The sequence below is a fragment of the Lathamus discolor genome, chromosome 2 (genome assembly GCF_037157495.1).
Source record: "Lathamus discolor isolate bLatDis1 chromosome 2, bLatDis1.hap1, whole genome shotgun sequence".
In the NCBI taxonomy this organism is placed as follows: domain Eukaryota; kingdom Metazoa; phylum Chordata; class Aves; order Psittaciformes; family Psittacidae; genus Lathamus; species Lathamus discolor.
In genome coordinates, this window is record NC_088885.1 from 14,968,705 (window position 1) to 14,981,095 (window position 12,391).

The window sequence follows — 12,391 nt, forward strand, 5'->3', positions numbered from 1 at the left end:
GTCACTTTCATTGTCCTCCTGTTACTACCTTCTCACTGGCTGGTCACAGGTTTTTTGATACTAAAGTACAATACAGACTAACATTTGTAGCTCTCACCAAAAGCTGCTTTATTCAGAAACCTGGCTCTGCTCTCCAGAACAGACCTGTGTTTCAGAGCACTGTTTTTAACAGAAATCTTGCACAGATGAGGTACATCAACGCATGACATAAGAGCTCTGCTCATTGTCTGTGAACCAGGCGTGCCAGAGCTCTCCCCCTGCACCTTATTGGCAGTACTGGATCTCTGGCACCAGTGTGATGTGCATACAGATAAGGTGGCTGGAAGCTCTTCGGTTTTGTGTAGCTCCTGTGCAGCAGTGTGTTCCTCAGTATGTTTGACTTCCCTGTCTGCAGAGCTGCTGCTCCTGCTTTCGAGGCCCCCTTCCCCCATCTGTTTCTTTTCTGAAGCTTTGGGGGAATGTGAAGCCATGGGAGCAGTTTTCTTTTCCCCAGAGAAACAATCCTGCCTTTTTTGTGTGGTTTTATTTTCCTCAGCTTGCTTACTTGCAGACTCATTGACTGCAGTGATGACTTGCTCCCACATCTTTTCTGCCTGTACAGGGCCCTGTTTGTGCTCAGATCTCGGTGTGACAGAACGTACATCCTGCATCGCCCTGCTGACATTTCATACATGTGGCGTAGCCACAGGACAAATGCCCAGACCATCTGCCCCATCCTTACTTTGATAGTGCTGGGAACCCGAGAGTCTCCTTGTTGTTTCATCTCTCTCTGGGGGATGTTTTGGCAAAACACTGCCTGGGTCCTTGTGCTCTTTGCACCTTCTGCTGCGTTGCTGGTGGCTTGCCCGGTGCAAAACAATCTGGAGGCTTCCTCGACTGCTGTGCCTTTTTGACAGGCACCTGTCATCTTATTGTATGTGAAAAGCCTGCCTACCCTCCTGGAGCTCATAAAGCTTGCTGCTTCTGCCAACATGCAAAGCGCAGTTTAAATGTCAATTTCCTAAAGCTCAGTTAAGAACAACAGAATACTTTAGCTCGCGCGTTCAGTCACTATGCGACCAACATGTTTGTATCAAGAGGAAGCAGTCGATTTACACAGCGCAGCACCAGCAACGGCAGCCTGTGGTCTATTTACTACAGCCTTCAAACACATCGGAGTTATTTTAACAAGGTGGCATTGTCTGCGGCGTATGGACCGGAACTGGGAATTGCAGGTTGCCAGCCTGAGAAGCTGCCCAAAGTCCGCCTCCTTTTGTGCTGAGCTAGGAACAAAGCGGTGCCCGCGCCCCGACTCTGCAGTCCGGGCGGGCCGCGGAGGGTGGCCGCCATCCACGCCGCGGCGGCTGGGCCGCTCTGCGCCGGCACAAGCCTCCGGCCACACGGCCGCCCCTCAGCCGGGGCCGGCACTCACCTGCCGCGGGCAGCGGCCGCCGCCGCTCTCGCCCCGGCCTCTCCCCGCCGGCGGCCCCATGGAGCGGCTGCGGGCGGACGCGGCGGCCCTGGACGAGTACGCGGAGTACCGGCGGTGAGGGAAGGGAACGGCCGGGCCGGAGAGGACGTGGGCGGCGCGGCGGGGGTCGCTGGGGAGGCGGCCGGGCGCCTCCATGCCGGCCGTGGGGGCAAGCGACGGCCGCAGCCAGCCCGCGGGCCGCGTTTCTCCTGAGGCGTTCCTGGCGGCCTCGTTGTGTCCCCCCCGCCATGTTTCGCCACGCACTGGCGAAATCGGGAGTGCCGTGCCTGGCTCCGTGAAGGCGGCGAGAGCCGCTCTCCGCGGGGAGGCGGTCCCCTTCCCTGGGCTGCAGCAGCTGCGGGGGAGAGGCCTCAGACACCAGCACCGACAGCTCGCTGCGCTGGTGTGAAGGCGGGCTGTGAATGTGCTGTCTGCAAGCGCAGGAACGCATCGTGTCCCCCGTCCAGGCCCACGTACCTGCGGGCCTGACAGCGTGCTGTGAGGTGTGGAGAAAGGGGCTGTCTGCCTGCGGCAGCTCTCCTTCAGGAAACAGGGACTCCATGCACCTGAATTAAGTTTTGCAGGGTATAAACACATGCCCTTGCACTCCTGTGTGCGTCTTTGCGCATCGTGTTGTTCCTCTTGAAGAGCTGAGCAACGTGGTAAGACAAGGGGCAATGGGTTCAGACTTAAACAGGGGAGGTTTAGGTTGGATATAAGGAAGCAGTTCTTCACTATGAAGGTGCTGAGGCGCTGGCACAGGGTGCCCAGAGAAGCTGTGGCTGCCCCATCACTGGCAGTGTTCAAGGCCAGGTTGGACGGGGCTTGGAGCAACCTGGTCAAGTGGAACGTGTCCCTGCCTGTGGTAGGGGTTTGGAACTCGATGAGCTTTAAGGTCTGTTCCAACCCAAACCATTCTTTGATTCTAGTGAAATGTGGTCTTAATTTAGCTTACGAAAATCTTGAGTAAAACAGTGGAGTGGTATTTCTTACATAAGTAGGTTACACACTGAATCAGTGGATGTCGGCTGGATTGACAAGCAAATGACAGTGATGTGTTGGCACATCATTCTGGTGCTGCACAGTACTGGTAATGTACAAACCCACAGAGATACTTAACAAAGAATCACTCCACATGTTTTAGCACACCCAACAAATAATAACTGAAATATTTACATGCATTAAAAAACTAAACTTCAGTACAGTTAAGTGCTGCAATTAATTCTAAATTGTATTTTACATTTGTCTTCAATTTGACAATTCTCATAGAATCATAGAATAGTTAGCGCTGGAAAGGACCTTAAGATCATCTAGTTCCAACCCCCCTGCCACGGGCAGGGACACCTCACACTAAACCATCCCGCCCAAGGCTCTGTCCAACCTGGCTTTGAACACTGCCAGCAATGGAGCATTCACAACTTCCTTGGGCAATGCATTCCAGTGCCTCACCACTGGAACTTCTTCCTTATATCCAATCTAAACTTCCCCTGTTTAAGTTTTAACCCGTTACCCCTTGTCCTGTCACTACAGTCCCTGACAAAGAGTCCCTCCCCAGCACCCCTATAGGTCCCCTTCAGGTACTGGAAGGCTGCTATGAGGTCTCTATGCAGCCTTCTCTTCTCCAGGCTGAACAGCCCCAACTTTCCCAGCCTATCTTCATACTGGAGGTGCTCCAGTCCCCTGATCATCCTCGTGGCCCTCCTCTGCACTTGTTCCAACAGTTCCATGTCCTTTTTATGTTGAGGACACCAGAACTGGACACAATACTCCAGGCGAGGTCTCACGAGAGCAGAGTAGAGGGGCAGGATCACCTCCTTTGACCTGCTGGTCACGCTCCTTCTGATGCAGCCCAGGATACGGTTGGCTTTCTGGGCTGCGAGCGCACACTGCAGCCGGCTCATGTTAAGTTTCTCATCAACCAACACCCCCAAGTCCTCCTCCGCAGGGCTGCTCTGAATCTCTTCTTTGCCCAACCTGTAGCTGTGCCTGGGATTGCTCCGACCCAGGTGTAGGACCTTGCACTTGTCATGGTTGAACTTCATAAGGTTGGCATCAGCCCACCTCACAAGTGTGTCAAGGTCCCTCTGGATGGCATCCCTTCCCTCCAGCAGATCAACCGGACCACACAGCTTGGTGTCATCGGCAAACTTGCTGAGGGCGCACTCAATCCCACTGTCCATGTCAGCGACAAAGATGTTGAACAAGACCTGTCCCAACATCGATCCCTGAGGGACACCACTCGTTACTGGTCTCCAAATGGATATTGTCTTCAGTTGTCTCCATAAATAAAGAATTTGGGTGCTACTCTGGAATTCCAGCTATTCAGTGACCTGGAATTTGAGTGTACTGATAGTTTAAACAAATAGGCCTGTGTGAGGTGTAGGATACATCTGCTACTAACTTTATGTGCAGAAATAGCATGTTCTTCTTGCAAATCAGCAAGCAGCCCACTTGAATGTACTGTTTGTTTCTTTCATGGCAGTGTGGCTACCTACTTGCAGTTGAATAATCTTACTCAGACTAGGCTAAGGACTAGACTAAGATTAGATAACTTGATAAAAATCTGCACTAGGGTTAGGTATAGATGGGTGAAATGACTTGCAAGAAGTCATTCAAAATGCCTGCGGCAAAGCTGGCTGCTTACACAACCCTTGATGAGCATTGCTTTTTCAGACGTATGAAAAGCAGCTTCATAGTTTGCTTTATTTTTTTTCCTTACAATGCTGATTTTCAGTCTGTCAAAGCAAATTTATTAAAAAAGCATTATTCACAAAATTTCTCTGAAGATCAGCTATAATTCTGTTAAATGTATGTCACTAGAATGGTATTACGGAATATGAGGGTTTTTTTGCATTTACAGCAGATGTGTTTTTATGTATTATTGAAAAAGTAACTTCAGAAACCTACTTTCATTGTCTTCATTTTGTTATGTGTTTTAATGCATGCTTAAAGAATTGTAGGTGATGATGATGGAGGAAAGCTCTTTACCCCTGAGGAATATGAGGAGTACAAAAGAAAAGTAGTGCCGATTCGGTTACGGAACAGGCTGTATGTGAGCTGGAGATCACCAACTGGCATGGACTGTAAGCTTGTGGGGCCAGAGACACTGTGCTTTTGTACTCACCGGTAGGTATCTCGTCTGCTTTTTGCACTGCTGTAGTTTTAAAAATCAGGAAAATGTAAAATAGGTCCAGGTGCACTGCAGCGCAGTATAGGGAAGATAATTTAAGCTCTAAGGGTCGAGAAAATTAGATTTAAAATCATAAGAACTGTTCTTAAATATAAATCTTGCTACATTTTTTTGAGACCAAAATAATTGGTTTAGTCTTCAATAAATTCAGCTTTAAGGCATGAGTTTTTATAGATCAGATTGATTCTGATTAATACCAATTTCTGATCTATCAAAATGAAACATAAGGATCTGTGCTATTTATGTAATGAATGGATGTAAAAGCACCTGATATTATATCTTTAATTGAAAAGTAACAATTAACAGTAATTAATAAAAATCAAGACACTTCAGAACTTGCAAGATAAATTATAAGCCCGTCAGTTTTCTGCTAAATACTAACACAGTTACAAAAATTGTTATTTTTACCTGTTTCAGGTATAAACAACACAAAACGGACTATGAAGTGATTCCCGAAGACCGTCCTATTTGTGTGCCTTGTAGAGTGAGCCGCTGTCCATGCCAGTCCTACCACTACGTCCCTCTAAATGGCACACAGCCCATCCGTTGCAGATGCAAACACTTTGCTGACCAGCACAGTGCAGCACCTGAACATTCATGTAACTCTTGTAAGTTACTGATGGGTTTGCAGTGTTCATTGTGAGGAAACTTAACAGGAACAGCGTTAGGAATCTGTTTTCTGCTCAGAGTATTAAGTATGCGCTGCACTTGTCAGTGATGGAAGGATGTGAGATGGGAAAGAAGACATCACCTTTTGCACAGGAGAGTTTAGAACAACATCCTTAGCTCTCCTAAGTCCTGTGAAGGAGTGTAAGTGTCTGAATGATTCAGTTAGGTACAGATGGAGACAGCCACCTAAAATTAGGCAGTATGAAAGCACCCCATTTGCAGTTTATCACTTCCACTGCTGCACGCACATGACGTTTTTTTACTTGAACTTGGTAGTCTGAGAGAGGGAAGTGTTGATCCCCATTCCTCTGTTGCCTGGTTGAATATAACGTTAATGTATTTTTATGTCTTTTATCAACCCAATAGGAAGCAGTGCTCTGTTCTCAAATTGTACTATTGTTAGCACTCTAACAAAGCAGTTTCTAAGCATAATGTGGGTCTAGAAATGTAAATTGGAATGGAGTTTCAAGAAAAAGGTTTGAGAAGGCATTAAGATGAAACTTTTTGCTTCAGTTGTTCAAGCTATTACAATGAAACAGCAGTAATTATTAACTATAGAAAATAATGCATAAAGATGTTTTAGTTTGAAACCTCAAATTATGTAAATGGAAGATTTATTTTATTTTATTTTTTTTTTGCTATAGTTCATAGAATCTTAGAATGGTTTGGGTTGGAAGAGACCCTAAAGCTCATGCAGTTCCACCCCCTGCCATGGTCAGGGACACCTTCCACTAGACCAGGTTGCTCAAAGCCCCATCCAGCTTAGCCTTCCATACTAGTAGTAAATTTATTTCATGAAGTGTGTCTAATTTGTACAGGAAAGATTGTAAACAGCTTCTGCTGGATGAGAATCACATCCCACAGAATTAAAACATCAAATATTTATATGACAGCCTTTCAGGAATTTGCTCTAAGTAATGTGAAAATCTTAAATGCGCAGTTGGATGATTCAGACTGAATCCGTAAACACAGTGTTTCTAATAATAATTAAATCAGTACATGAGGAAGAACTTCTTTCCTCTGAGGGTGACTAAGCATTGGTTGCTCAGAGAGGCTCTGGAGTCTCCTTCCCTGGAGACAGTCAAGAGCCATGTGGACACAATCCTGAGCAGTGTGCTGTAGGTGACCCTGCTTGAGCAGGCAGGCTGGACTAGATGAACCTTGGTTGTTCTTTCCAACCTCAATAATTTTGTGATTTCTGTGATTGACATGATGCACTTTTTCTAGTGTTTCTCAAAAATACTGGGCACTTCTGAAGGCTTCACAGATAAAACAGAGAAGTGTCAAAACTTCCATTTTGGACTCGTGTTGATTTTATGTACTGGTATTAGTCTAGCTCAGTGTTGTACAAATCTAACATGAAACAAAAATTACAATTGAAAAAAAAATACTGCTGTTGCCCTTTATATATTTTATTCTGTATCCAAACACAGAGTAAGAGCTCTCTTACTGAGGAGTGCCCAAACTTATGTGGAAAAGCTTTTCAACATTCCAAAATGTGATCCTTGAACATACTACACAAGACTTAAAAAATCTTAGTTGGTGCTCTGCAAAATGAGCTGTAACTGGGAGTTGGAAGCAGGGTAATTTGTATAATGAAACGTGCAAAAATCAGTTCATCAATTTCTTGTTCACATCATTGCTTCAGCAGGGCTTTTATGACAGTCTTAACTGTAGCTAGGGATGATACCTCACTTCACTCTGTGTTGCTGAATGTCACATGTGACTTGTACAGCTATTTTAGTTACATCCTGTGGCTTAAAAAGACCCTGAAAGTCAGACTAATGGTACTCTTCCTTAGAAACCATTTTGCTACTGCCACAGCCTCTGTTTACTGAGATGATTTTGCTAATTGTAAAAAGCATTTAAACTGTGATTTGTATCATAAATTGTGATTTGAAGTTTTCTGGCCATGCAACATTGACACGTGCCATACACCTTTGGAACTAATACTGCCAGAATGCTGGCAGGTTGGCTGCTTCACCCAGTGACAGAAATTTTGTTCTTTTCATATTTTGTCAGGGGAGGGACAGAGAAGGGTGTTACTGATGGCAATGGACATAAATCACAGCATGGGAAATCCAGTTAGATATTGGGAAATAAATGTCTGCTTCAAGGGAAAAACAGTGCTGGTTCAAGCTGCTCTGAGAGGTGGAATCTGCATCCTCAGAGGTACTCAGAACTTGACTGAACGAGACCCTGGGACTGGACAACCCCTATGATCTAATCCCCACAATCATACTTTCTCCTGTTTTACACAGCATTTTCATGTAGCTGGAGGCTTTTGCAGTGAAAGAACTCTAGTTTTTTACAAGATCAGTTTAGGGAAACGTTTTGTCTGCAGTGAGGTATAAATTGCATTATTATCTCATTACAGTTGTATTTTTGTTAATCAGGTTCCAAGTGTTTGGGCTTTCATAGTTGCTTTACCTGTGCATGTGGTCAGCCAACATATGCTCATGAAACAGTCGTGGAAACTAAAGAAGAACGCTTAGCCCAAGGAAAGCCTGTGGGCCGGGATGTTCCTTATGCTGCCATGGGAGGACTGACTGGTTTTAGTTCACTAGCAGAAGGCTACATGAGACTTGATGACAGTGGTATAGGTAAGTGCAACTGACCAACTGAATTGTTTGAAAAGTAGTAATTCAACATAGTTTTTCAAAGTTCAAAAGCAAACTGCATCAATAGGAGTAGGACTTAAGAGAGATTTTTCTTCTTCTCTAACAGTCCTTAAGTGTGAAGAGATCACTGTGGCCATCTTGTCCAACTTCCTGTAGTGAATTGATAAAAAAACTCTTTATCAACAAGTCTGGTATCCAGCCCAATAGTTTCTGGTTGAAATGAGACATATCTTTTAGAAAGATCTCTGCCACTTCTGTTTTTCTGTTAATACTTCCATGTTATACTTATATTAGTCCTTTAGCCTGATACTGCCCAGGTATCAGTTATACAGTTATGCCCTTGGTTATACCGTTATACAGTTTATGCCCTTGGTTGTACAGTTACAGCATTTCCCCCCTCCCCACCCCAAACTCAAAGGTTAATAGCTGTTCACATAGAAAAGGTCATTTGTAGAACTTTTTGACAGGCATGTTAGTTGGCCTCAATATGTGTGCTGCTCTGTGATTTTGTGTCATCTAGTAATTCTCACATTTTGTCCTAAAGTGCTGTTTTACTTATTATTGCCATGTACTGATTCTTTCTTTTTTAAATTCTGGTCTGTTTTCCTGAATTTGCCTGAAGTTTAGAAACTAAAGCAGCATAGCAGTAATAATAATTAAAGAAACAGGGTGTTTTATTTCTTTTGAAGCCATCCTCTGTTATGCTTTTGTTCACTGAAGTTTATGGGGTGTGCACTGAATGTTGTAGATCTGAATCTGTAGCCTTGTTTTGGCCCCTCATGTTCTCGTGAATTTCATTGTTGTTTTCCTTCAACTTATTTTCTAACAGGGGCTCCTCCTGCTGAACTTTTAGAATCCCCTGTTACCAGCATGGATCATCCATTTCTCAAAGCATTTCAGGGACCTTCTACTTCTGCTCAGACCATCCCACAGATAGCAGGTGCTATATTAGTAGGATAATACTGTTTTACAAAAAGTATTTAATATAGAATTAATTGGTTTTATTTAAGAGTTGAAGGATGCTTAGGGGTAAAATCGAAGTTGAAATTGAGTACTGAAGCCTTGTTATGTGAAAAATTGTAGAACATTCATGTAGCTGAACTGCTTAGAATAACTTTTGTTACTGCTTGTTATTTTTGCCCATCATGAGTTTTTTAACCTTTAATGATTTTTTTTCCCTGGAATTTGGTATCTTCCCTGTTAATGGTGTCACTTATTCATTGAATCAGTTTTCTTAATTTTTTTATTCCTGCTGGAAGTTCATCAGATCTGAATGGATCGTGCATATTCAGCACTATCCTCTGAAATTGCCTACTGCCAGAAAGTCTTTTCTGCATGGAATTATGGATTGGTTATGCTTATTTTATGTCCTTTATTTAGTTTAAGAATTTAGCAATAAAACTGTTGAATTTCTCCAAGACTATTTTAACAGCTGCTAGCCTAGATTAAAGAGGTTCCTCTGTGGTCCCATTTGCAGGGTTTTTTTTACTTGCCTGTAGAGGCGAGTTCTCATTTTAAATCTGTTTTGCCAAATGTAAAACATGACTAATGGAACGGCAAGAATAATGAATGAAAAATGGTGGGGTTTTGTTTTTGTTTTTCAGGTGGTTCTAGTGGCACAAGGCAAGTTTATCCTGGAAAGGATTCAGAACAAGATGACATGGCTTACTTTGAGAAACGTTATCAAGAACGGGCAAGTTACTGCATTTATTGCTTAATTCAAACATGTTTGCACAAGAGGATATCTAAAAAAAGATCAATGTGTGATTTAGGTGGTATATAAATACATGCTATCATTTGTTCTCTTCCTGAGAAAACACTAGCCACTTAAAGTTTTAAATACAATTATGAGTGACTGCAGAATTTCAGACGTCAGTCATGTCTGGGATGGCATTCACCTTAACTGGACAGGTGTTTATTCAGGTAGCTCTCCATTACTATGTGACAAAAAGAAACAGCAAAGCAGACTCACAGAAAGTCCCCTGTGACATTTAGGAATGTGTGTTTGCTGCCTCATTTATTAAACTTTATGATGTTCTTTTCCTTAAGAATATCTGTGTGCTTGGACTAAATCTGGTGTGTCTTTCATAGATGATCAGAATCACCCTGCAGAGGTGCCTCCTCCACCCCACTGACTATCTTAAATTTAAATGCTCTGCAGTGTAGGTTACTTAGATGCGTGAATACCTGTTCTTTCCCCGCATTGTCTCCTTAGCTCCCTCATCTCGGCTGAAAGTGTGTCTTGAGTGTTTATGAATTATTTTGTAAGGCAATACTGCATAATTAACTTCTAAAACCTTAACTGCTGTTATACTTGCTGCTTGCAACACGGCATTTGTTAATGAAAAAGCTGATCTAGCTCTGTGAAATTTTAAATACTTTTCTTTATTTTGGAAATCATCACAAAATATGGTAGGATGTTAAAAATGCGTTATCAGTTTATAGGAGAAAACAAGTTATTAGCAAATTCAAATTGCTGTTTCTTTGACCCCCAAGATTTTACTTTCTTTGCAAAAGATAGTAGGAATTTCAGAAACAAGCTCAAGCCTCCAAATATGGAAAAATGTTTTAAAATGAGTTCCTGTGTAGACCAACAATAGAACTGCTTAGCGGTGAGCTCATCTGTAGACATCCAAATCAGGACTGGGGCTTTCTTCCTTTTGACACTATTGTATGAGGAAAAAAAGAAAAAGCATTTTAAAAATACTATTTTGTATTTTCTTGCATTTTTGATAGTAACAAGTTATCTTACGCTACATGAGATGAAAAAGTCCATGCATGCATTTTACATAATTCTTCTAAATAGGATGTCATTCACTAATTTAACAATACTTGAGAACTGTTGCTTCTAAAACCAACAGAAATATTTGTTTGTATTAATAGTCTTTCTTACTACAAAATGGCAGATTTAAATGTATATGTAAATCAGACCATGTTTTAAGAGTCTACTGTATAGGGAAAAACTTATGAGAGGAAGACATGACCTTGTGGGTCAGTGAGGACTTCCCCTGTGATTTAGTGCATGCTGATTACTTTAAATATGTCTGTTGCACACCTGTGATAAAGCTTCTTTACCTTTCATTGACATAAACCCGTGAGCATTTGTGAGGCACATTGGCCTTGAGGGATACATACATGCCTAGATTGCCATTATCAGAGATAAAGGCAGTCCTGTTTTGAATAGGGGAGGAGCTGCATAACTACTGGCAGTGTTGCTTTGTGCTGCAGTACGAAAGTAAGCAATGCTAGATTGGGCTAACAAGCCCAAGTACAAGCTAAGTAGCTCTCTCCACTGCATATATCACTCTTAAAAGTTGTGACTGGATGTAGAGATTTAATATTGCATTACTAGCTGATTTGCAAATTAGTACTTGAACCAATGTTGGTTTCTTTCTTTGTTACAGCTGAAAAATGAGAAGGCTGCTAAACAGAAAGAGAAAAGCGCAGTGCCATCAAAGAAGCCATAAGTTTAATAAAGAACTATTTATTATATACCACAATATTAATCGTTGCATTGAAGAGTATTTTTTACCGTGCCTACCTGCATACTTGTATTTCTTAATTTCTTTATTCTGCTGGTTTGTTCCATTGCTGAAATGAATTTTTAATTATCTTGTTGCAGTAAAATTGGTACTTTAATCAATACACTTCTAATCTCCAGAATTATTACATAGATATTCCTTTGAGAATGGAAAATCATATTTAGAGATTTACAGAACTGTTATTGAAGATCTGAGAGAATAATTGTGTATTTAAGTATAATGTTGTAGTAGGGCAAACAAAATATGTCTTATTCTTACACTTCTATGACACGCTTTATTTGTAGAGTCCTTAGAACTCGTCTCATTCATGAATTTTTATTTGGTGGAATTTGTTCTGTTAATATGGACATTTTAATTTTATTTAAATACTTTTTTTCCTATTGGTTTCATTGCCTTCATATAAAATTCAAACATAGCCTTCTTTTCTCAGGCTTCTCTAGGCTCTGTTCTTGCCAATGTATAAATATTTTTTACATGTGAAGTCCTGTATGCTTGTAAACCCATTTCCACATGTGCTTAGTAGCTACTTGAAGGGATCCTGTTTGTATACCTTATCCCAGATTTCTGGAGCATGCTGTCCATAACAATGATTCTATTACACTAAACTTCTGAAAACGTTAAATGGAAATGAATACATTATTTATTGCCTGTAAAAAAATAATTATATAGTGTTTGATACAAACATTTATCCAACAGATAAAAGATACCAAGAAGGGAGATCAGCTTGGGTTTTTTTTTTTTGTCTATATTCTCAGCTGTGGCAGCATATATTGTATTAAAGGTAGTGCACAGGAAAATATAGTATTTGGTAACTTTGTGTGGTGGTTTAAATCTGAAGCAGTACAGCAAGAACTTGGTACAGAATAACTGGCAGAGGCTGCAGTTTAGGAGGCAAAAGCAGAGCCTGAAATCACTTTGC

The 12,391-nt window shown here is 42.0% G+C and overlaps 1 protein-coding gene across 2 annotated transcripts; it reads left to right on the forward strand.

Annotated features, from left to right (window-relative positions):
* The first annotated feature begins 1,139 nt into the window (after nt 1–1,139).
* Nucleotides 1,140–12,094, forward strand: FAM221A (family with sequence similarity 221 member A). 2 transcript variants are annotated; one of them, XM_065665867.1, is made up of 8 exons: nt 1,140–1,525; nt 4,403–4,576; nt 5,058–5,248; nt 7,332–7,481; nt 7,706–7,912; nt 8,760–8,870; nt 9,535–9,623; nt 11,335–12,094. In XM_065665867.1, exons 1-8 carry the CDS (start codon nt 1,191–1,193, stop codon nt 11,395–11,397), a joined length of 1,320 nt encoding a protein of 439 aa, XP_065521939.1. In that variant the 5' UTR covers nt 1,140–1,190; the 3' UTR covers nt 11,398–12,094. The 2 variants fall into 2 exon arrangements, with proteins under 2 accessions (XP_065521939.1, XP_065521941.1); XM_065665869.1 differs by lacking the exon at nt 7,332–7,481 and having other exon boundaries at nt 1,147–1,525.
* The last annotated feature ends 297 nt before the right edge of the window (nt 12,095–12,391 follow it).

Excerpts from the sequence above, each read along its gene's own strand:
- FAM221A (XM_065665867.1), top strand. The coding sequence starts at position 1,191 with ATGGACCGGAACTGGGAATTGCAGGTTGCCAGCCTGAGAAGCTGCCCA. Across the intron at positions 1,526-4,402 it reads GAGTACGCGGAGTACCGGCG|AATTGTAGGTGATGATGATG; the intron begins GTGAGGGAAGGG and ends GCATGCTTAAAG. Across the intron at positions 9,624-11,334 it reads AGAAACGTTATCAAGAACGG|CTGAAAAATGAGAAGGCTGC; the intron begins GCAAGTTACTGC and ends TCTTTGTTACAG.